This window comes from Amphiura filiformis, chromosome 5, assembly GCF_039555335.1.
Source record: "Amphiura filiformis chromosome 5, Afil_fr2py, whole genome shotgun sequence".
NCBI classification, from domain to species: domain Eukaryota; kingdom Metazoa; phylum Echinodermata; class Ophiuroidea; order Amphilepidida; family Amphiuridae; genus Amphiura; species Amphiura filiformis.
The window spans coordinates 48,237,582-48,264,140 of NC_092632.1; the positions used below are offsets into that span (position 1 = coordinate 48,237,582).

Here is a 26,559-nt window from a genome sequence, read left to right on the forward strand (position 1 = left end):
GTTCGGTTTATATAAGGTGGAAAAAATAAGACTCATAACACCATGTATTGATATAGAATGGCATGCACGCAGTTGGGCGCAATGCTTATGCTAGTTGTGTGTTGCGCAATGCATGACTGATGCACGCTTTTGTGAATTTACTTTATTGACTCGCGCAGTAACAAAAGCCGAATAATTTCCACCTTATATAAGCCGAACAAACTTTAGTTTTAGATCATGTCAATGAAGATTGTGATCAAGTTTGATTTTTGACGGATGGATTAGATTCTTCTGAAAATTAATTAAACGAGTTGGTTGATCTGAGCGACTGAGCGTGTGCATAAAGACCTGTGTGCTGTGACACTTCATCATGCCGCTTATATTTTTCTGCAAGCGGAGCGGCACACTGCCGAAGGGCAGCGGCATGAATCTGAAGGCCAAGGTTGCCGCTCTGCACCGCTCCAAAATCATATTTTGTTCTCATACGTCAGAACGGCACCACTCTGAGTTGACTTGAGTCCAACTCCTCGCGATGCTGCTGCTTGGGCAAAGCGGAGGAGCGATCGATATATCGGCTTGCCGCTGGTCACCACTAGCGTTTCTGGTGCGACTGCGCAGTGAAGCAAAATCATCGTCTGAGCGGCAAACCGGCAGGAAAGTATGGAACCAGCATTAATATGTAGTGGTGAATTCACTGACTAAATTTCTGCTCTCAATACCCCGCAGATCATATTCACTTGTATAGCACATACATGTAGATTGGTGTTTAGTGCACCCAATCCGAATGTAGCTTAGGATTTGCAATTGAATGAACATGACATGCGCATAAATTGATGTGTCTATTGCATCCTGAAAATGTAGGTGCGCTGCGATGTCATGGATAAGTGACAGAAACAAAGGCTTAATCACACTGTGCTCATTCAATTGCTCATCCGGGCACTGCATTCCAACAGCAACATGCTAACATAGTGGACTCCGGTTAAACATCTTCAGTTTTTATGAATGTAAGACCTTTCTGTCAATGCTGTCATGTTCTAGGCAACACCATGGCACCTTTTCTAGTGTGTAATCTTTTCATCATCATATTTTCTTTCCAGACACCTATCATCAGTACCTGTAGGTCAAGTGAAAAAGAAATAACAAAATTAAAATTATGTTTTAAGGTATTTTGCACATTAAAATGTTTTTAAGTTGGTTTTGTTTTTAAAATAAAATTCTACCTATCATCAATATAGAGGCCCTGCATGAAATTATCGATTGGCTCCAAACAAAGGATTTGAGCCGGTGTCCTTCACCGTAGTTATGGCGGAGTGCAGTCCATTCAATCAAATGTTGTCATCAACCTATTTGATCGTAGTGCAGGGTTAGGTGTGTGAGACGAACTGTCACGGTAGATTGTAATCATGCTTTTGTTGAATGCATTTGAGTAGTCCGCCATATTTACGGGATTATACGTCACATGCAAGGCCTTTATTCTCTAGTCTAAAGTAATACAGCACTTGATTGGACCTGCAAGTTGAGAAATTGGTCCAGAAGAATTTGAGATAAAGTAATAGGATTTTTCATAATTTTTGTGGTTCATTAGCAATAACCAAATTGGCAAAAGCTGAAAATCACAAGGGAACATTGCAGTATCTAGATTTTTGAAAACAGTCATTCAACACATTACAATTTACCTCAATATTTTGATTTGAAGACATATCCTCTGACATCAGGAGAACTACAGACGTTGGGACGGCTTTGGCTGCATCAATGAGTGACAGAACCCGGTCTTCTCTGGTTAAGACCTTTGCTACTTTTGTACTTCAGCATCTAAAAGCAATTTTAAATTTTAAATATTACAACATTTTACAGTGGTAAATGAAGTTAAATAATTATTCCCTTGCAAAACATTTGAGAAGGGTACATGCAGTGTTCTTCCCAAGATATTTGCCCAAGATATTTGCACAATGCACACCTAAAAAGTGTGGATGACTTCTTTAACTTTGTAAAACTTGTTGGTTACCTACCTAATTATAAAATATTAAATGTGGGAATTTGGTCCGTTCTTCATTTTTACTGTTCTCTTACTGTGTCACTAATAAAATACTTCGAACAGTGAGACTTTCTAGAATAAAAAGTATAATATTTTTTGACATGGGATAACATGAGAGAGTATTGCATTCCAGAACAGAACAGAAAAACTTGACATGGCATAAAACATAAAATTTGTGATTATTTTCATAATTGGTAAAACTTATTTTGGGATTGGTAAGTTGGGATTGGTATCATTAGAAGCATTTTTAAGAGTTAACATCTTAGCATCTTGATTTCAATGTCCCAAAAAACTCAGGTAAACCTGACTAAAGTTTGAAGCAAACTTTTAGGAAGCACGATAAGCACCTATTTAAGGTGGGACTACACCCCCTGATTAATTTTGTGACTAACTTTGCATTTTTCTCAAAAAATAACTACACACTGGTAAGAAAAGTTATGTGCAAGGAATCCAATTACTTCACTGAAATTTCAGTGATTCAAGACAAGTGGTTCATTATATGTTAAGAAATAAGGTACATTCTAGCGGTACCTCTTTTCTTATAACATACCGCTTGTCTTGAGTCACTGAAATTCCAGTATAGTCAAAACAACAAATTCTCGATCATGAGAGGATGTACCTTCTGCGTCAGCGTACTTTTCATAGAATAACACGATCGCGCGACCTGCATGACCGAACCTTGACCTTGCCTAGCAACGACCGTGTGATTAGTCAAATCTCAGTGTTTGCGCAGTAAGCACCGGTATTTGCGTAGTACGCTCGACGCAAATAACTGTGCGTACCCAAGTTGGCTCTCATGATCGAGAATTAATTATTTGGGCTATAGTAACTGGATTCCTTGCCCCTATAATATACATAACTTGCCAGTGTGTTATTATTTTTGAGAAAAATGCAAAAATAGTCACAAATTTATCAAGGGGTGTAGTACCACCTTAAAACTCAAAGCCACAGATATATGTGTAGTGTGCACATGAATAATGTAACTAATCACTGTACATTCTTATTTTTGAGCTTTAAATGTATTGGTATTTTCGATGCTGACCACTTCTTTCAGTCTGTGGTTACACTCTCTAACTGTTCTTGGTAAGAAAGTCATATTTGAGGAAGTTCTTTAAAATGTCAATGAATGAACATGTTGTAAGCTGGCCTGCTTGTTATGTTTTACATCCAGGTTTTTACATCCATACGGTACTCACCTCAGATCTTGTTCACAGACTTATGTATGATATCCAGCCATGGCATTTCCAACCATCTTCATCGATCACCTAGATGCAATAAAGTAACATAAAATACACAAACAGTAAAATGGTTCAACTTTGCCCTCAAAATGTATGTATGTGCTACTACAGTCACTCTTTTTACATTTCAATTTTTTTTTGCAATAGATGTGATACAATTCAGGAATAAGTCAAGAAATGTCATATAAATATGTCCTCAATTACTTTTTTTCAAAGATATAATTGTCATCAATCAGATTTCTTTATTGAAGACGACACTCTCTAAAAGTACTTGAATAGTAGCAGTGAATTTTGTTTTGTACACATCTTTATACTGCCAAAGCTCAATACATCAGGGACTGTCTTTTGAGGAGAGCGATCACAATAGCTCTCTGCTGCTCTCCTTAAATCTGATATAAGAGAGTGATTTTTAGCTCTCCTTAGTTGACCATTCTCTCATTTATTTTAAATGTTCTAAACAGCTCTCCTTGAAGGCTCCAGAAGAGATATTTAATGCTCTCCTGCAAATTCCAAAAGACAGTCCCTGAATAGATGCACACTGGTGATATCATTGACAAACAATTTTCAAGGAAAATCCAAATTGAATACATGCTTGCTAAAACATATCATAACAAGAACAAGTTCTTACAGGTATCGGCCTAGTCCACCAAATCAACACAGAAGTTGGTAACCAATGCGAGATTGAGAGTTCTAAATATTGCAGAAAAGGGGTATTTTAATGTTAAAAGTGTTAGCGTGTAAAAAAAAACCAGGGTTTTATGCATCCGTGTCCAAGAAATTTGAAGAGTGGGGTATTTTATAAAATCTGTAAATTATTGACAGGGCATTTTATGTGATGCAGTGAGTATTTCAAAGGGTGTTTGAAATTCTAGCCATTGAAACCACACACTCTCCCTACCAAAGGTTTATCCCTTGTGTATAACTGCACAGAAGTGACACAGAAATCTTCTATTGAAGGACTATACAGCTTTATTCTGTAAGCTATTTATTAATTCCTCAATGGAGTCTTTACACTATAGAAAAATTATTAAATTTGTGTACATCGTGGAACATTCAACTACGCTTGTTACTCGCCGACTAATCATGCTATATAAACGAAAGCGCATAACGCTACTTTATGCGCCATATTAGCGAGGTTATCTGCGTACTACAGCTTACTACGCACAGCCACGCAAAGAGTATGTTCCACGATGATTGTACACGAATTTAATAATTTTTCTGTAGCGATGATTTTACAAAAAAAATCATCGCAAGGAGGGGTCTTTGAAAAATTGAGCACACATTGGTTACCCACTTCTGTGTTGAATGAGAGTGGGGGGGCTGGGTATCCTGTACAATATATGCTGTATTTTGATCAGCTCGTAATCGGTGGGAATTGTTAGGTTTTGACCAATGCGCCTAAAAGTAGATCCACATTAAGAGTGATAAGTTTGACCTATGCATACCTTTGCTGCTCCAAATCTCTCTCCATTCCATCCATACACTATTGTATTCTGGAGGTATCTCTGCACATCACATTTATTGTGAGAGAAGTTTCAAATCACCCACTCATCATTTCCAAGATTCACCTTGGTTTTGAGAATAAAACCCTCCACAAGCAGATCTGATGCGATGACACCAAGGAATTTCTTGCTGATCACCATCATTTGAGAATACGTCTTCACTGGCATTGTATTCAACTTGTTTTGAAAGATGTCCACAAGTCTTTTCATTGTTGACACTGGGCTGAATGTCTGCTGGACAATGACTAACACCACTTCAGGTAAGAGTACAGATTGAAGACAAATACTGCAAAAGAAATGACAAGACAAGCACTAAGGTTACAGTCTTATTAAAAAAATCATGTGTTCAAAGCTCTGAAGGTACAGAGCATTTACACATAAACTTTGGGAATGTTTAAAAATCTTGTGTATCAAATGAAAAGATGGATTGCTTCCCTCCCCCCTTTTTTTCAGTCACCTGTAGAGACCCACCCACACCTTGACACAAATCTGTGACATAGAGCAAAGGGCGTGCCCTGCAGAAACTGGCTACCTAGTACCGTGGGAGGGGGGAGTCTGAGTGTACCTGGGGAACATCTTTATTGTGAGGGAAGTCCAGGATTCACCTTGGTTTTGAGAATAAAACTGTCAACAAAGATCTGATGTGATGTTTGCTCTTCACCACATGATTTCAAGATGTTTTGAAGTTGATGAAGTATTTTCATTGTTAACAATGGGCTGATGTATGCAATGACTAACACCACTTCCTATATTGAGTATAGAAATTGAAGACAAATACTGTCAAATGAAAGAAATGGCAAGCACTATAAGTAAAATGGCTGTATTATATAGTTCGGTGGAACAGCCAAATCCCAGCAAAAAGAACCAATTTGATCAGTCAGCATGACGTCACTCACGATAGATCGCTTTTAATCCCATTGTTGTTTTTGCCGGGATTTAGCTGTCCATCATGTGACCACCGTCATGGTTTGATAGGATCGGTGTTAATAGCAATGTTATTCTCACTCAGTGGCTCACTCGTGTATGCTGACTTTATAATTGTTTGTACATTGAAAGTATTTTTTGCAAGGTAACTAACCAACATGGACAAGTTGACAATGAAAATTTGTTTATAGGGGAAAAAAAGCTGTATAATACCTCGCGTGACAGTAGTCAAGCACAGAGATCAGCATTTCAACATGTTCAATGTACGACTAGGAATATACCCCAACCAAATTTCATGAAATTTTCAGGCCAGCTAACTTTAGTTAATATTTATTTTAACATGACACCCATTTTTGAGTTTGGCGCTTTTTCTTGCTTGAGGATATGAACATTTTTGCGATCATGACTTTTTTTTTCGTGACAATTTTTCTCATATTCCCATCTACTTTGGGCATGTTCAAGCTACTTTATTTTCCATGTTCAACTTTTACACTTTATTTTTTGCTTACACAATTGTTTGATATCTTATCCGTGGTCATGGTATGAAATTTAAGCAAGAAATAACTCAAATGTCTTCCATTTCTGGAGCTATTTTGCAAAAACGCGTTTGCCGGTTAAATTTTCATCATTGTGTTGCGTAACACCATACTTTCCAACCCGTAAAAAATTTCTGTTTTAATAACAAAAGAGGTCACAAAGTTGCCGTCGTACTGATATAAATTGACTGAATTGCAACAAAAAAATTGTTGAAATGTTTGAGCTGCGCAAAACGTTAAGGGGGCACTACACCCCTGGCCAATTGTGTGCCTATTTTTGCATTTTACTCAAAAATTATAGCAAATTGGTGACAAGTAAGATATGTACATATTGTAACGAAAATGGATTTTGGTGCCTCCTTTATAGATGACGTAATTTGCGAGCGTGAGATGCTTATGGTTTTTATATACAAAGTTACATGTACCCACCTTTCATATGACAATTTTATAGCAATATTTATCGATTTTGGCTATTCAGAAATCAAGTCCTCGAAACTGGCACATTGAAAATACAAATTTAAGCTTACCAAATTAGGTGAGTTAGATCTCACTTCTTCTCAGTCTTTTCCACATTTTTATTCACTTCCGATTGTAGTTTCATGTATTTATTTCACATTTTGGCCAATACACAAAAGACTTCATCAAAATTATGCATGTCACAACAGTTTTGACAATGTTTACATGCAACTTCGATGTCAAAATACATCGACTGTACACCCATTGCACACGTGTGTTTTGTTGACAGTTGCCAGTTTGTCCATTTTCTATTCTTATCATATGTGACAGAAAATCCCCAACTCTGGGTATATTTTATATATTTTGGCATCACTGATCGTGACAGGGCGATTTTGATTGTCGACACAGCGTAGTGACCATATTTGGACGAACTTTGGACCAATCGCGATAGAGCAAGGAAAAACATTCTATTTATGCAAATTGCTCGCGAGTTGGCAAGCTGAGTTTTCTGCTCGCTGAAGTCTCGTTTTTGCCCGAAATTTCACGAGGAATTGCTCGCGAGCAAGAAAAGTCATGTTTTCTGCTCGCTGAGGTCCCGTTTTTGCCCGAGATTTCACGAGGAATTGCTCGCGAGCAAGAAAAGTTATTTTTCTGCTCACTAAAGTCCTGTTTTTCCCGTGATTTTGCGAGGAATTGCTCACTATAAAAGAGCTTGTGCTCATTGTCTGGTAACATTTTGTCAAATTTGCTTGGTACGGCAAGTACTGCTGGCAGGGTTGTCCGCAAACAAAGTAGAATTTAGCATATTTCTCCGAACCTTCCATCTCTAAATAAATCACCATGACTTAGGCGTCACCAAAGACAAACTCTATTGAGTTTTCAGCCCGGATGGGAATTCCATGACATTTTGGGTGGATATTTGGTCCGGCGGTGATCGGCATGAGAGATAATCAGCGATTACCGTGGGACTGGGTATCCACAGTATGGGTGGCTGTGGCGTGCATCAGAAGTACAGAATGAATTGTCAATCGGCCGTTTTATCTTGTATATAAATTTTGAAAGTGTAAATAGAAGGCCTATGTGTTGCGTTACAGTTTAATTGTTGGCCAGTATGAAATTGGTGCATGGAAAGCCGAATTGCAAAGGATTTGGCAAAGTTTTAGGCCTACATTCTCACCTTGTACTTCTGCTGCATCGTCCAGTCTATTCCTACAATTCGCCGACAGAGTGCATCTTTATGATTTGATTTTAGAGCCCTTTTCAGGGCTGTGATTTCTCTTTGAGGCTTCGCATCTTCACATCAAATGATCTAATAGACAAACAAAATGTCCTTGGTTTACTCATCCTGGCACCTTTAAATTTCATGGCTCCTGTGTCCGGCAATTTCTGTATTTTCCGTGGGTTTCAGACGAGTGACTGAGTGAATGAGTATGACGATCTTGTGTGGTCATGACGACTGCTTCTCGATGTATGATTCCTTGACGTTTTTCAGCCCAAAAAGACGGCTAAAATTCAGTTCACTGGTCTGGGACATCAGCCACATCCATCTTTAGATCTTTAGCAACAGAAATTCCAACAGATTGTAGAACAACAAGATAATTTTCATGTAGATTTCATCCTTTTTCGTCCCGTTTCAATCAGCATGTCAATGGCGAACATGAATGTTAATTTGAATGTGACCTGTCAATCAAACATGACCACATGTGAGTGCGTGACAGCGCGTATGTATGTTGTACATACGCGTACTGTGTTGACAGGCACATTAATAGGGGAACATGTACTGTGCATGTGTACATGAATAATGTTTACAAACATTAATGCGCTAAGGTTTTTAGCTTTAAAAATCCCCTGGCAATTTTTAGGTCCTGATTTAAATTGAAATAGTTTTGGAAATCTATTGAAAGTTTTATCCCTCTTGTTGTTCTATTTGAAGGAGCTATGAATTTAAAGTTTATGGAAGGTTTGGGCGAGATAAACTTGCCAGAATTAATTATCAATATTTAATTGAATTTTAATAGTCAATTTTGACTATAATTTTTTATGGCACTTTTGCACCAACTTATTCAATGTCTCTGAAAATGCATTTCAGAATTAATTCAGATACAATAATTATTGTATCGAATTTTATGTCTCAAATCGAGACAGTCTTTTACGACATTTTATATTTATTATTTTATTTCGATTAACTAAATTGAGCTCTACTCCAAAGTCTCGTCAAACTATGTTAAGTCACTACGAAATGCTGTCTACAGTTGAAATTGCCTGTCTTGTACTGTTGTTTACAAATATTTTCACAAGAAAAGAACCAACAGTTGAGCCACACAAAAATGGCAGCTTTGTCCTTTGTATACTTATTTTGTATCCAGAATGAGAGTAATCTCTTTCAGCTCACTACCTATGATGAAATACCAAACCACTGAGGAATCTTGGCATCCAACTCTACAAAGTTATTACTTTCACTTTTGGATACACCTTCTGCAATACACATGTTATTACATTTCAATAATAAGCAGAAGATAAATAAGCTTAAATAAATTATCTATTTTGACACCTTCTTGGTTAGACTTACATTTAAGATTGAGGCGATAAGTGCGACGAAACCTTTTCAACTCGTCTCATCATATTTTGGCGAATAACTCCGATCAAAAAGGAGTAAATTTGCTCAATTTTAGCCCTAGCTCTCTCTTCGTGTTGCTTAAAGAAGTACTGTGAGGCCATAGGTCAGACACGCTACCAAAAGTTCAGCGACCTTTTTGTTTACTGGCCTTCATCGAACACTTGGAGTCTTGAGGCCCTGCTTGAGGCACGGCAGAGGGAGCAAGGCAGGAGTCTTCCAAAATAATCATTTGATTGATTTTACTTCCAAAAAGAAAATAACTCTTAAAAATATTATGGTGTTGCCCAGCCCCTTGATCTTTACAAATTCCTCTTATTCTTTCCAGTCGTGACCTCGAACCGCGTTACAATATTATAGGGGCAAGGACTACAACTACGGTACTGCACTGAAAATTCAGCAACTCAAGGCAAGTAGTTATTGATTTATTGATCAAATATTGGGTTTCCCTCATTTTTGACTGTAACTCCACAACTGTTGTCTGTGCTGAAATAAAAATTTCCAGTGCAGTAGTTGTTGTCCTTGCCCCTATAATATACATATCTTACTTGTCACCAATACGCTATAATTTTTGAGAAAAATGCAAATATAGGCAAAAAATTGGGCAGGGGTGTAGTACCCCCTTAAGTGTGTAAATCCCATTGACACACAAAATGGCATAAGCCAGTCTCTTGTGTACAAACGGCGTACACGAGACTGGCAAGCGAGTCTAACTCTATTAGCAAGTCCAATTTACTCTGAGCTCTGCACCATCATCAAAGCTAGAGTTCTCAAGTAAGATGCCTTGCTTGACTTAGACTCGCTTGCAAGTCCTATGCCGTACCTATGTATATTTAGGACTGGCTTACGCCATTTTGGATGTCAATGGGAAATACACACTTAACGATTTGCGCAGGTCAGAAATTTGAAAAAAATCTTTTAAAATTTCATCAATGTAGGCCCCTATATAAAAGTGGTACCAACCTTATTGTGCTTGCTAATTTAAGACTCGGTTGAAACAAAATTAAGGATCAAATGCATTTTAGTGTCCAAAAAGGCAAAATTATCGTCAAAGTTCTGTCAAATTCTGTACTACTAAGTGAGTGCGCATGCGCGAGTGATCAGTCCCATCTTCAGATCGCTCTGATTTTCTGGGTGTAAATTCCACCTTTTTCACCCATATTGTTATTCCATCTACAAACTAAGTGTTTCATTATATATTTTGAATCATCTTTGGCGTGATTGTATTGTTCCATCGTGACTTGATCCCGATTATTTTGAGTTCTTCATCAACTGTTGACCACTCCCTTTGTTTACCCAAGCAACCATCAATCCATCATGGTGGCCTACATGAACTCGATGATGTGCTAGTTACGGCGACTCGTCGGGCGTGAGGTCAAGTATTGCTGGGTTGGATTTGGTGACCTGTATGTATGACTCTTGTTCAAAATGTCGAACTTCATTACTGTGAGTACTCTCATATTATTTACTACCATAATCCTGACTGTGGACAGCTTCAGAAATAAGATAGACAATAGCTACCATGACGAAGCTTGCATTGATTACATCATGTGTACCAACTCTACGATGACGAGCTCATCACCGTGCTTGTTTGATCTATGGCATGCGAGTTGCGGTTCGACTATGTTTGCTAATATCAAAGTGAATTTTGCCTACAAATATCTCCCCGGCAGTACCCTCGGTGCTACGTAAGAGTTACAAACTGCTATTTCCATGTAACCTAAAATTTGATGGCAATAACTGTAAACTGTTTCTTGTGTATTATTGCATTATGATCATCTCCCAATCTGGAGACACTGAAGTTAATCCAGGACCAAGCACACACGGCAGCCTTGGTGACTCAAGTGAAAATCCTTTATTTCCATGTCAAATATGCCATCAACCCTGTACGTGGGAGGACAAGGCAGTGCAGTGTGATGAATGTGATGAATGGTATCACTCAAGTTGTATGAATATGAACACCCTTGTTTATGAAGCCCTTGGTAGCAGTAAGGTATCTTGGGTTTGTTGCAGCTGTAACATGCCAAATTTTTCTAAATCATTCTGTACTCTAGACTCTATTAACATGTCTAATAGCTTCAGCAGTTTGGATGATTGGTTAATATTCCACCACCCTAGCCTCTTCATCACCTGCTGCCACCAGCATCCCTCAAGCTAGGGTGAAGGATAACAGTCCTAAGAAGTCCAAACCTACCAATAGACATCACCTGAAACTTGTTATTATAAATTTCCAAGGTATCACGGAGTAAAAAAGCTGCTCTGCAAACATTCTTGGACATTAATCAGCCTGATGTGGTAATTGGTACGGAGACCCATATTGATAGTACCAAACTGACAAGTGAAATAGTTCCGCATGACTACAACGTAACAAGGAAAGATCGTGACTTACATGGAGGGGGTGTGCTAATTGCTCTTAAGGGTGACCTTATAGGCACGCACAGACCTGACTTGGACACGAACTCAGAAATATTATGGACTCAGCTAGATATAATGGGGTCCAAACCCCTGCTTATTGGAGCATTCTACCGGCCACAGATTACTACTCTCCCAGAATATGAATATCTAAAGCAGCTTCGCAACTCACTGGATAAAATAAAACTGTCCAAAGGTCAACAGGTGTGGCTTGGGGCGACTTCAACCTTCCAGGTATTAACTGGACCAGTGTTTCTACCACACCAGGGGCTACAAACCAGGCTTGTCACGTGAATTTATTGACATTGTGAATGATAAGTGTTTTGAGCAGATGGTTACTAAGCCTACCAGGATCAACAATATTCTTGACCTGTTTCTCACCACACACTCTACCCTGGTGGAGAAATCAACCGTCCTGCCAGGTATGAGCGACCACGACGGGATACCGTTCATCATTGTCAACACAAGACCACGCAAGACCAAGCAAAAACCAAGGAGAATTTTCCTGTACAGGAAAGCAAATGTCTCCAGCTTGAAGGATGCGATCACTAAATTGTCTGACAACATCACCAGGGATTTCGATAACAGTGACTGCTCAGTTGACGTTATGTGGAATGACTTCAAAGAAGGACTGACGGATGCTATGAACAAGTCCATTCCCTCTAAGTTAATCACCAAGGGTAAACAATCTCCATGGATTAATCAAGACATCAAGAGACTGCATAGACGCAAGCAACGGGCTTATAATCGTTATAATAAAACCAAAGACCCAGAAGACCATGCAAGATTTCAAAATCTTCGGAAGGAGGCTACAAGGAAGACAAGAAGGCAGCATAGAAGTTATGTGAAGCGCTCGTGTTCTGCAACTTCAAAAAGTTTTTGGGGATTCATCAAGAGCCTAAAACAAGACTCCTTTGGTATTTGCTCCCTCAGAGACAAAGGTGAACTCGTATCTGATAGTACCCAAAAGGCTGAAATACTCAACACTCAATTTCGCAAGTCTTTACTCAGGAAGATATGACCAGCATGCCTTCAATGGACTCTGAACCTTCCCCAGCTATGCCTGAAATTAAGATCAGTATTAAAGGTGTTCACGAACTTCTTGCCAACCTAAAGCCCAATAAAGCAACAGGTCCAGACGATCTACCAGCTCGCATTCTCAAAGAATATGCTCAAGAGATTGCCCCCGCCCTTGCCTGCATTTTTCAGAGATCAATTGACACGGGAAGTGTGCCGGAAGATTGGAGAAGAGGAAACATCAGCCCCATCTTCAAAAAAGGAGATAGGACGAAAGCCTCCAACTACCGCCCTGTGTCCTTGACATCGATATGCAGCAAGACATTAGAACATATCCTTCATTCATGCATAATGGATCACCTTGACCAGCATGGTATTTTGTGTGATGAACAGCACGGCTTCCGCAGAAAACATTCTTGCGAGTCACAGCTCATTCAGACAGTTCACGACCTGGCTCAAGCGCTTGACAAGAGGAAACAGGTGGACGCAGTGATTATGGATTTCTAAAGCGTTCGATAAAGTTGCCCACAACAGATTACTCATGAAAATCAACCATTATGGTATCAGAGGAACACTTTCAAATGGTTATCATCCTTTTAAAAGAGCGCCATCAAAGAGTGGTTGTTGACGGTCATCACCGGAATGGATCCATGTCGACTCAGGGTTCCCCAGGGCACTGTTCTGGGTCCCCTGCTCTTCCTACTTTTCATAAACGATTTGCCTCATAACATCTCGTCATCTGTCAGACTTTTCGCAGACGACTGCATTCTTTATAGAACTGTCGGTGGACCAGAGGACGCAGAGCAGCTGCAACAAGATCTCAACACGCTAAGAGCATGGGAAACTAGGTGGCAGATGGCCTTCAATACGGAGAAATGCTTCGTCATGAAAGTGACTCATGTTAAGAACCCATCTACCCATAAGTACATGTTGGGAGGATCCATCCTTCAGGAGACTTCAAACCACACCTACTTGGGAGTTGATATTACGCCTGACCTCAAATGGAACCATCACGTGGACAAGATCACTGCCTCTGCCAATCGTAGCCTAGGCTTCTTACGTCGCAACATCTCCATCTGTTCAAGAAGAACCAAGGCCAGGGCTTTCACAACATTCGTAAGACCTCACCTGGAATATAGTGCCGCTGTTTGGGATGCATATACACAAGATCAGATTACTCAGTTAGAAGCCATCCAACGCAGGGGAGCCAGATTTGTCTTCAACGACTACCAGTATACAAGCAGTCCTACATCTATGATCACCGCCTTAAAGTGGGATCCTCTCTTTGAGGAGGAAGGAGCGTCGCCTGGGGAATGTGCTGTATGACGCAGTACACGGTCACCTATCCATCCCGGCAAGAACCATCTTACGCCCGACCACACGCTCATCTAGATTTGTCAACATAAACAACACCTACCACCGTGATATCTCTGAAGAAAGACTGCTACAAGTTTTCTTTTTTTTTTTTTTTCATAGTCTACTGGAACCAATTACCTTTTCACATCACATCAGCAACTGACCAAGAAGTATTCAAGCAACAACTCCATGAACACTTAAGAAACTAAATCATAACTTGCATAAGACTCACTAAACCCTGCTCGGATTACTCCACCTGCATACAGCAACAAGGAGTGTTGGGCAGTATATCAGCAGATGCAGATACCCTTGCGAAGGGTTCAGAATTCGAATCAGGAATAAAAATATCCGATCTTTGCGATCAAAACACAAAATTATAACTTTAAACATACTATTGGCAAAAGACATTATTGCCAAACAATATAGAATAGAAAATTCGATGTCAACTTCTCAAAATATTGGAGAAATATGCTCACCAAAAAATGGGAAAGTACGCAATCCAATTCCCATTCAAACGCGTGGGAAACTGAAAATGCATAATCCCCACTAGCTTGACTTGACTCGTGCATGCGGCCATGCGTGGCTTGACTTCTCAAGCAATTGATAGCTCAATCTCTCATTTTTTAATATCTTTTAGTCCAGGCTTGACATGACATTTCTTTCGTCCACTGACAAGTCTATGCTGAGTCACGGGCAACATAATTGGCGTTTACTTTATGCTATACATGTTCAGGGGCCCTAATTAACTATGCAAGAATAAAACGTCCCTATTTTTGGTGACAAATTTCATCATTTTGTTGTACATTTTACTTTTAATAAAACATACCTGAATGATGACTACAGTTTTCCTCTCAAAATGCAACAATTATATTCAATTTTTAGGCTGCAAAAAGGCTGAAAACGTTGAATTTCGTGCGGATTTCATCCGTCTACTTCTTCGGGTCCATCTCCCATTTCCGCATTCACTACGCGCACGCGTACCAAATTAAGGTCAAATGACATCATTCTTTGGCGTGTACCAATCAAATTTTGGGTAGGGAATAAGTATCTCCAAAATCTCCATGAAATAATATAATTATTATACATTTATTAATAGATTTTAAAATTTAAAGAAGTAATCAAATGTTGTATATTTTACAAATACAATATAAATTAACCATCAGAGTATGATACTCATAGAAGTAGCAATCTTGAGTATTATGAATTTGCTTCTTTACCCTACACCAAAAGTAAATGATATTTTGATTACCCACGTGAACACGCGGACCAATCACAATGCTAGACCCCCCATGACAAGTTGTTGTTTCTGCGGAATCGTTGGCTGTTGATTTTTATGCCGAAGAGATCATATGGTTTACCAAAAAATCATTTCTCGAGCATTTTTGGAAAACTGTTCTTTTAAGATCAGTTAACAGAAAATCACAAACTTCAGGAAGCCCTGGACAAAATTTGACAGGCCTGTGACAATGGTAATGTATCACTTTTTGTAATCAATTTTAGCTATTTTGTGTAGCCCTGTTTGCAATGTCGTTGTACATTGAAATAATATAGCCGTATTTGGAAAAAATTGTGCCAGCTTGTTTTAGGTTTTTTATAACGAAAACCAATTAAAATTGCTTCAGATTTGTCACCAAAACAAACTTCACACTCTAAAGTTCCTGATTTCAAACTGTAGTGAAAAATCCAGCGTCGGCATGTCATGCCGAAAGTACAATATTTTTCATGGACGCCTACGTGTTTTTTAATGCAAAATATGGCTGCCGGCTTAGCTGAGCTAGAAAGAATGACATTTACAAAATTTTCTGACTCTGTTTCTGAAATGAAATCATTGCTGTTCTTTCTCAACCTCATCTTCCAATAAACAACATTATCATATTGCTAATCAGTCCACAATAGTACTGTGTACGTCACGTACGTGTCAGGTCTTTAAATGCAATTCTTGGTAAATTCAGGAATATATGTTATATATGATTATGAATGAAAAAAATATCATCCCCCACTTTACCCCTAGTACAAGGTCAGGAACTTGTACGATGTACTCATTCACAAACAGATACCATCTGTCCATCGTATAAGCCTGTTACCGTACAGCAGCGTGTTGAAGGAATATTAATACACAGTCAAGTCAAGAATAGGCTCCCAAAACATCAAAAGCGTTGCATGTACAGCACTGTCCATTTTCACATAACGCAGACAAAGTAGGGCCAACTTGCCTAGAAATGGTGAAGTTGGTGAAGTACAGCATGTCTGGCAATGCCGACTCAACCAGAACCAGAACCAGAATGGTCAAATTTTGGCAAGAAATATCTCTGTGTAATCCTATGCAAGTCCTATATACGTCGAACAACTGAAATCGAATACATGCACAACGTGTGGACCAATATATTTTTGTAAACATTTTAGGCCTATATTTTTCTATAACAAAATGTATATTTTCGTACAATTGTACAACTATCGTTTCTACCCTATGACCTATAAAATTTACCTGTTATCAAAGTGTCCGCAAAAAACTGGTCATCGCAAGTATATTTGATGCTGAAAACTAACAATATTCACGCAGGGACAGGCCAAAAACCTTACCTCGATCGTAAAATCCAGCCCATGCATGTCATAAATAATTCATTATTTCATTGTGTAAATGTCAGTGATTGTGTCCATGTATTGTTATTGCACCTGCGAGAGCAGAAGTCATGCTGAATTTATACTCGATCGCTGGATCACCACGTGAATTCGCCTCTGGAAGCTACGACCAGGTTGTTAAGCATCAAGCACGCTGACTGGCTTAGCAATTATCAAATTAGTTTTGTAAACCAATCGGGTTAGACGTACTTTACTGGCGGGTCACATTAATTTATACCGTAAAAGGTTCATTGATTGGCTTACGATTGCAATAAATGGTTTTTGCAACTAATCACAAAACGGGTTATAAATAAATAAGGCGCCCGTCGGAAATTTTGCACACGTCCATGATGACATCATGCCCAGTGCCACGAGGTAGCCGGAGGCTTCGCTTTTCTGCGAAAGCGAGCAAGTGGTATAAAGTCAGTTTCACACCTGTGATTTATGGAGCATATCATAAAATCTCTGAGCACATCCACAGCGCATTTGACAGATAAAAATGACATTTGCAATTCTGAGCAACGGGATTCCATGAAATTGAAGATTATGTAAGTTATTCTACAGGATCGGTAATAATTAACAGCTGGTCTGCTTTATTTGAAGTGCATATTGAAGTTTGTAAGTTTGTGACTTCGTATGTTATGTGCAATAGATATTACAGGAAGCTTAAATTGGCACGCTTTCCTGCAATTTGTCTGTCGCTTGCGAAAGTTATTTGGAGTTCAGGGCATGTCACACCGGAAGTGTGACGTGACCTTGCTGGGCATATGCAAGTCCCACATCACATCGATATCGGCGATCATGTGTTTTTGCTGAAGTTAGGCTAGGCTGTGTTTTTAAGACACGCAACTAGTTTTGGTTTTCTCAAATTTTTGAATTTTTTCTGAACATTTGTTTTGCTTGCTTACTTGCTTTTAAATCGAGTGTTGTCCTCGAACTGTGATGGCCCTCCATATCTTCCTGTCTTGCATTGTTGTTACCATGTCAGTAGAATCAAGTCCTGTGTCTTGTCTTAGGATGTCGACAAATGTTAGGGCGGGTCTTCCTTGTTTTCTTTTCCCATGCTTTGGAATCCAGTGCACCAATTTAGATACAGGTTCTGTCTTGCTTCTGTAGCAGTGGCCAGTAAACCGTGTCCTTCTTTCCCTGATCTTGTCTGATAACTTTGGGAGGTCACCATACAGCTCTTTGTTTGTCATATGCTGCTTCCAGTGGACATTATGCATTGCCCTCAACAGTCTGGTGTAACAGCCATCCAGCTCCTTTGCCAGTTTGGAAGTGACTGTCCATGCCTCACACCCATAGAGCAGTACCGGTACTTATTCAACTGTTGCTGTAAATAGGCGTTGCTTGAACCTTGTTGAGAGAGATGACTTCCAGATCTTAGCCATCCCATTACAAGCTCTCCAGGCTGCTGCTTTTCGGATTTTAACATCCTTTTCTGAGCTCTGCATCCATGCTAAGGCTGGCATTTTCGGCGGGCTAGCGGGTACCCGCCGAGATTACATTACCCGGTAGGAAATACCTCCCGGTACCAAATTCAAAAAAAAAAAATGCATTTTGAAATCATTAATAGAGCATGACATGAATACAAAGTATCAATTTTCATATTAAAAATACAAAATATCTTGAAAATTTTTTATTTTTTTAGGTCAACCATGAATGATCCTAGCATTTAGGTCTAGGTCCAGGGACACTACAAAACCGAAAAAATAAAAAACTTAAAAAGGAAAAAAAAAATTTTTTGTTGAAATTTCGGGTACCCGGTTACCCGCCCGAAAAATGCGCCGGGTACCCGGGTACAAAATTACCCGAAAATGCCAGGCCTAATCCATGCCCCCAGGTACTTGAAATTTGTGACCTCCTCAATCTGTGTTCCACTGTTTGTCTTGATTGTGAGACCTTTGCTGTGGTTAAATGCCATGAACTTCGTTTTGCCAGCATTCTTTCTCAGTCCGACCTTTCCTACTGATGTTTCTACCTGGCTGAGCAGCTTGCTAGCTTGATCTATTTCCTCTGATAATAATGCTATGTCATCGGCAAAATCGAAGTCAGTGACAACCTCTGGACCAACACGCCTACTTTTTCTTCTTTCTAGTTGAAATCCAAGTTCCTCTTCCGCACCCTCTATTGCTGTTCTCAGGGCATAATCCAGTACCACTACAAACAGATATGGAGCAAGAGTGTCACCCTGCAGTACCCGGCCAGTATTTGAAGAGGTTTGTTTCTCCATCAGGTGAAATCACTTTTGCTTTTGTCTTTGCATACATGTTGCCAATGGCTTTAACAAGCTTCTCAGGAACCCTGTAGGCTTTCAGGATTTTCAGCATTTTGCCTCTGTGGATGGTATCAAAAGCCTTTCGGAAGTCAATAAAGGTAATTATTGCTGAAAGGTTGTTAGATTTGATCCCTTCGATAAGTCTCCGTAAGGCGAGAATATGCCCGACTGTGGTCCTACCAACTCGGAATCCATTTTGGTTGTTTCTCCGGTGTTCATCAAGTTCAGGCCTGATTCTGTTGCGGATCATCCTGTTGAAGGTTTTTGCCACTATCGAACTTAAGCTGATCCCCCTGTAGTTTCCAGCTTGGCTGAGATCTCCAGACTTGGGTATAGGCACTATGTTATTGTTTAGGATAGACCACTGTTCTGGTATTTCCCCTTTGCTCAATGCGTGTTTACAGAATCCTAGGATGATGTCATCTATGTCACATCGCTTAAGAACTTCTGGTGGTATGCCATCTTCACCACTGCTTTTACCTTCTACTAATGCCATTTTCGCTTTTTCGTACTCCTCTTGTTCAAAAGGCCCTGTTTTGATGTTCAGTTCCTCCAAGACAGCTGGAATATCTTCGTCCTCGTCATCAATGTCAGGGGGGCTTCCTAGCAGGTTCTTGAAATGGTTGTACCAGTTAGTAACTCTTTCCTTCTGGGTATTGCCTTCCAGTTGTCCTTTCCTAGATGCCAATCTGCCTGTGATGTCATTTATATAAGTCTCCAACTCTGGCCATGCTTACTGTTGGCATGGGCTGTTTCCACCTCTATTAGCTTGGAGCTAAGATCTTCTTCCTCCACCTGGTTGTATGCATCAGCAAGCCTCTTCTTTGCCTGTTTATATACGAGTCTGTGATCTTCAGTTGTATTTTCCTGATACACCTCATACGCCTTCTTGATCTTGTCTCTTGCTTCATTCACTCTTGGATCGCTTGACAAGCGTACCCTATGTACTTTCTTCCTCACTGGCACAGTTTTATCTGTAGCCTCCATTTGGGCTGTTATTAGCCTGTCATACTTTTCTGTAGTTGTTTCACTTATATTTTCCAGTGGCTAGAATCGGTTACGTACTTCTATGGTGTATTGCTTTTGGAGGTTGCTATCAGTGCTTAGAAGCTTCCAGTCATACTGCCTTCTCCTGGCAGCAGTCTTGCTTTTTCTAAGACTCAGGCGCATTTTTGCAGAAACGATTCTGTGGTCTGAGCCAACACTTGTAAAGGAGCTGGATGCTTCAGAATTCAGCAGGCTGTTCCTCCATTTCTTTCGGACAAGGATGTAGTCGAGTTGATACTTGTTTCCACCAGGACTTACAAACGTCCATAGTTTGCCCTTCTTCTTTTGAAACATTGTGTTTGTGATGATGAGATTCCTCTCAGATGCAAGGTCCAAAAGAAATTTGCCATTCCTGTTTGTGGTTTCATGATAGGTAAACCTAGCATCCTCTTCTCCTATTCTAGCATTGTAGTCTCCTATGACCATCAAGATATTATGAGCAGGGATGGAGTCAATGGCTCGTCTCAAGTTGTCATAATGTAGGTATGCAAGGCAAACCTTAATTAACACATTTGCTAGTCAGTCAAATTCGCCGACAATGTCAATGCATATTTAGTATAGAAATTTAAAAGAACTGGCCGTACAAGGAAACCTACATAAATATGTTTTCTATACTTCACTTGACCCAAATATATGATTTTTTATGGTGATAAGTCACTCGCACATGGAATTTTAGAGGGATTTTGATAGCAGTTCCATTAAAAAAGCTGCTATCAACATGAGACGTAAGATCTAGAAACACCACCGAAATGCTTTTTTTGGGAATTTTGCTAGATGAATCTTTTTGATGAAAGTCAATCTTTGACAAGATGTAACTTTGCTACGGAAAGTGCTATGAAAAAAAGGTTTTCAGTTTTGGCTTTCTTTACTCAAGGGCTTTAATTTGATATATAAAATGATGCAGTTTGATGGCAAATTTGAATTCACCTGGCTTACCTACATAATGACCCTCCATAATGTCTTCATCTGTTACATTGGTAGGGCAATAAGTGATTATTATCGTTGTTGCTGGATTCCCTTGGAAGTTGACAATTAGTATTCGGTCAGTGTGTGATCTACCGCTGGCTAGAGAATTCTGGGCATGTGTATTGAGTAACACTCCAACTCCCCCTATTGATGCTCCAGCTCTGTTCCTTGTAGCTGATGATGTAATTAGTGTTTTGCCAAGAACCTTTTCATATCTAATTGGTTCATCGTGTGTGATGCGGTGTTCTTGAATTCCCAAAACCTCTTTGTCGTATTTGATCAGATTGGAAGCAAGTTCTTCTCTGCATCGCTGCTCTCTGATGGTTCTTACATTCATGGTTGATACATTAACTATTTTCCTGCACCCAACAAATTTTCTCCTCCTGCAGGCATCTCCATCAGGCTTGTCCCTTCCATGAGGATTTTGAGGCAAGACGTCATTTGATTTTGGCAAATCGATGTCTGCACCAGGAGAACCAAAATCAGAATTAGGGACTCTAACCCTAGTGTTATTAAGTTGTGCCATCATAGTTTTTCTATTGCTATTAATACTGTGGTCTTAGCTCCTAAAGTATGGTTTGGTATTGAAGTTTGCCTTCTCCCATTCGTCCAGTGGCCGTTGAAAGATGAGCAGCATTTCTGTCATTTTCGTCCACCCTTTGCTATTGAGATCTCTGTCTCCAACCAGAGATAGCAATCTGCACAGGTCCCGGGACTCCCTGTTTGTGTTCACTGGCCGTATCAAGGATGTGCCTATCACGCCCTCTTGCCGATTATTAGAGATAGGTAAGGCCCGGATTTTTCGGATCAATTCGTATTTTCGGGGTGTTTTTAAAGCTTCTTGTGCCATTTTCCGGGGGAAATCTCGCTTTTCTCGCTTTTCAATACTTTGGATCTCGTTTTTACTTCAAAAAATTGTGTTTTTTGCCGGGGCCTAGAGATAGGAGCCCAGTTCGCCTAAGGTAGTGAACTACCTTAACTATTTGACCCATAGCTGGGGCAAAGGTTGGAGTGTAACCAGGGCATGTCCACGCGCCGGTGGGCCTGCGTATCACACCTTTGGGGCCCTTTGCTGCTCCCAGATCCCCTGCATGTCTGCCTGGTATCGCAAGATACCAGTTGCCCGGTAGTGACCAACGAGGAGGTCGTGCAGGAGTCTTGAGTAAGGAGAGGCTATGTACTGGCAGGAGAAGACTTGCATACTTTGCTTCCCTTTTCGCCTTACGGCTAGCCAGCGGCAAGTTGAATTGATTTGCAGCATGGGAGTGTTTCAAGCAAGCAAGCAAGAAGCGAAGTTTTAAAAGTAAAGTAGAAAGGGTAGGAATGAAGGATAGGGAAACAGCAGCTACAACTACATCTACAACTACAACTATATGCACTAGATGCATCACTTAAACCTGTGACATTTCTGTCACCCACTAAAACATTTGTTTTAGAAAATAAATAACATGTAAAATTATGTTTTGATATTACAGCAGGCTGGCAAGGAAGAGCCGGCCTACTTGCCTGTAGGCACCGATGTCAGTGCTAAGTACAAAGGAGCATTCTGTGAAGCCAAAGTGAAAATTATCAAGAGATTGGTCAAATGTAAGGTGAGTGTCAATGGAGTATAAATTTAAAACACAAGTCTACTTTAGCTCTAGATTTTAGGCACCCATGTATGTCAGAGAATAAGTGAATCAATTTTGGCAAGTAAAATCATGTCACAGAATATAAACAAGCTATTTTAACAGGGTATAAATAGCTTCCAAGTATTGTGTTAGAAAGGCATGCATTATGACAAGATGCTACTTTTACATTTTGACCTAGATCCACAGTTCATATAGTGTAAAATTGCCAAGAAGCATCCTGTATGGCTTAACCTTGTTTTAGAACATCATTCTCATCAGGGTTCCCGTTCAGGTTTTAAAAATGTGCGTCCATAATGACGCAAGTTTGCTGACGAGGTTGCAAAACTTGCGTCCAGACAGATTTTTGTGCTTTTATCTGAAATTCTCGATTATGACGATACACACGCATTCTGGGTCTACACCTCATCAAATGTTGATTGTTACAAAAAAATAAAAGTGCATTTTCGCCGTGATATTCCATCTCCATTCGCTATGATAATTTTTCTCATTTCTGTGTCAGTTTTGGTCCAAACGTGGTCAAAAACAGGTGCAAAAACATGAGCAAAGTCTGTCAATCTTGAGCAATTTTCCTTCGTACTTTCACTTCCGCATTTCTTTTTTTAAATTAACGCGTTGTTGATGCTACAAAAACTAAAAACACGCGCTGCCACAAATAATAATGAAAAAGGGTTATCATTTGGATTTTGTCTTTAAAATTGCTTTTATTCATCGTAACAATAATACTAATAAAGGAAACCTAGATTATTTATGAGAAAATAAACTTAAAATATTAAAAATTGAATATTGTCATGTTGTGATAAATGATTAAATAAACATTAACGGCACGTTAGCGGCACGTGCTTGCATGTAAACAAATCAATCGGGACTTCCCAAGCCATTAAACAGGGATCGCTTAGGAAAGCATGCAAAAAGTGCACGATTTCCTGACGTTGCATTTACAAATATTGCAGAATTTACTTCAATTCTCAGCAGGTGGGTCAAAATTTTGGGGCTTTTATTATCTTAAGGTAGTATGAACGGCTAATCAAGCTTGCAGCAAAATAGCCACAATAGCAAATTGGAATTGTGTATTAATTTAAAATTTGCAACAAACTAAAGATAAGTCTTCACTCCACCTATTTTTAAAGTTTCATAAAAATTTTACCATTTCTTATGTAATTCTTTATTTTTTGAAAATTACCTAAATTTTTCCACATTATAATTTTTTTTGCCAACATGGAGTGTGCTATGGTTTTCAAACTTTCAGGGATGGTGTATAAGCTTAATATCTAAATTCTCTCGCCAGCTTTTTTTGGATAAAGTGTTTAATTTTTAGAAAATTAATTTTAAATTTTTGATTTTAGGGACATTTAGAAACAGCTATAACTTAAAATAGAAACACTTAATTAAAAAAAGCTGGCGAGAGAATTTTCTAAATTTGATTACCTTTCATATGACACCTTGTTTGTTGAAATTGGACCTATAGTTAGCTCCAAAAAATTATAGAATTTAGGTAATTTAGTGTTTCTAGAAAAAGTCAAGAAAATTGAAAAAAGTGGCCATGTGTTTTGAACTGGTACACTGATAGCCTGGAGCCGTGACATTGGCGCGAGATTTTTATACGTTCTTGCCAATTTTAGTTCACATCATGATACCCTATATAGGTAAAATACATATCTAATTAAAGCTATTGATGAGCTCTTTAAATTGGTACCATAGGTTTGCACATACCATGTAAACTTCTAAAGTTAGGACTGTTAAAGTAAAAAAATGACAGGGTGGAGCCGTGGCTCCCACACGGTGGCTCCCACACGTCAAAATTTAGAATGGGATTCTGCTAATTTACCAATAGCTTGTTACCTACCTGAAATGATTTAACTCAGCTAATTTAACTTTCATTTCCTCATTGGCATGTGCATTATTAAAGATAACTGTATAATTTAGGCCTATAATCAGTTTATTAAAGTTTAGAGGTTGGAAGTTGATGGAGCCCTGGAGCAGAATTACGACTGTTGCCTTGCAGAAAGGCAAAATGATCAAACCGAAAAATTGGTAAAATCATGTCGTATGTATTCTAGTTGGTGAAATTATTAATTAATACTTTTTATTATTATAAGTGCAATTGAAAAATACTTTTGCTTGTCCCTATAGTAAGTTAAAAGCAATTAAGTTTTAGAATTGTTTGGGCTGGAGCCTTAAATGCGAAGAAAAAGAAGTACAAAAGTGCTGAGCAAAATTTGCAATAAAAAATCAAATCTGAACTGAACACTCTGGTAATTATTTTGGCAAAAATCACAACAGAGTGAATGTGACACTGACCTAGGCCTAGTTTACCATGTGTAAGATCAATAATGCCACCATCACAGGCTATGTGGAACCCTTTTGTTCCATCATATTTGGAACAGATACTGAAGAATTTGATGATGACAATATGGGCATTTCTGAGGAATTGATAAAGAGACAATGATTAAACACAAACTTAATTTGGAAAGACTCTGTTGTAGCACTAAAGCCATCATCAGATAGTAACAGAGAATATTTTCTCTTTCATGTTACATCTGATGGTGTCATCACTCACCAAACTAACTGAAACTATCCATGTTTCAGAATATGGATACACCTAATTTCCTGGTGCAAAAGTTATTGAAGGCTATTGGCTCTATACTAAAACCACCAGAGAAGATTGCTTTGATAAGAAACTTATGAAGGAAACCATAGCGCCCAAGGAAAGTGTTCTTTATGTAGGTGTGGATTTACAAGACAGAGGAAATTCACCAGAGTTGTACCTTCTGAAGTCCGTAGATGATTGCGAGATCATGTGTTCCATTTCCGTGTAACATACCGGTACTAGATTCTCTCTTTAAACTGCCCCATTATTACAAAAAAGATTGTTAAATTTTCCTTTATCAATCAGTTAGAAAACATTGTACATGTGTTTTTGTGCAAAATTGTGTCTTGTAACATAAATTGTAATTATTTGTGCATGCATTATCAATATCATTAAGAGTTTGAAAACAAATTTGTACATTTGTATGCGTTCCGACAAAATGTTCGCGCCATGGAAAATCTATAGCAGGTAGCATAGTAAAAGTACACATTTTCTGAAAGCTCTAGCTCTATAGAGCTCAAATATAATGTTCTGTTTGATGTGGGGTATAAGATCAACAAAAAAAATCACACAAAATTCAGAAAAATTTTCATAAAAAATCTCACTTTCTTCTTGCAATATCTCCCTAACCATTAGCCCCCCATAAAAAACAATGTCATTTTTGGATTCCTTGTGAAATTTCCTTGCAGAATATGTATACTTTTCCTGTAGTAGCATACACAACCACTGAAATAATTAGTTTTAAATGAAAATTGGCGTATTTCTCGGAACAGAAAAAGTGAACTTTTCATGTCACGCGAAAATCTACCAGGTCAAAACGCGTGGCCACGTACTAACATTACCATTTAATATCTCCTTTGCTAAGGCAAATATCTTGGAAAAATTGCTGTCCTTTATTAAGTAGCATTTTTGCAATAAAATAAATTAAAACCAGATTTATGCAGTGGGTATAAAGGAGAGAAAATCACATTTAAACAAATTACTTGTTTTCAAAAATTAAGCTGATTTGAAGAACTTGGCAACATGCCAAAAACATGCCGTGTGCAAAGTCTATGGGGTTTTCCAATCACAAAAAATTACGTAAGTTAAAAACGCTTTTTTGGAAAAAATTAAAAATTGGTGAGTTTTTCTCACCTATCTCCACATTCTGTATCATTTTCAAGCAAATCTGAGCATGACACCGTAGCCGTTCATACTACCTTAAAAATATAAAAGAATAAAAATTTCTTATTTTTATCATCAATTAATGATAAAATTTCGAAGTTTTGTCTCGCCCACATGCATGTGACATGGACATAAAATACTTGATTAGCCATGTGAACTTGCGTCCAAATTTGTAAAATACGCGTCTGGACGCAATGA

General features: G+C 38.8%; 1 protein-coding gene and 1 long non-coding RNA gene across 2 annotated transcripts in view; one reads left to right on the plus strand and one right to left on the minus strand.

Annotated features, from left to right (window-relative positions):
- Positions 1-339: 339 nt before the first annotated feature.
- On the minus strand, positions 340-15,049 carry LOC140153276 (uncharacterized). The gene is made up of 4 exons (XR_011859089.1): positions 14,896-15,049; positions 4,698-5,040; positions 3,211-3,279; positions 340-1,093 (listed from the first exon to the last, which is right to left on the minus strand). It is a non-coding gene; the product is annotated as an uncharacterized lncRNA (long non-coding RNA).
- Positions 15,050-15,363: 314 nt separating this feature from the next.
- The window catches only part of LOC140153277 (uncharacterized), a 43,959-nt gene continuing 32,763 nt past the window's right edge, over positions 15,364-26,559 (plus strand). The window contains 2 exon segments of the mRNA XM_072175979.1: positions 15,364-15,538; positions 22,455-22,571. Of these exon segments, the coding sequence (XP_072032080.1) occupies positions 15,536-15,538; positions 22,455-22,571 (120 nt within the window). The 5' untranslated portion in view covers positions 15,364-15,535.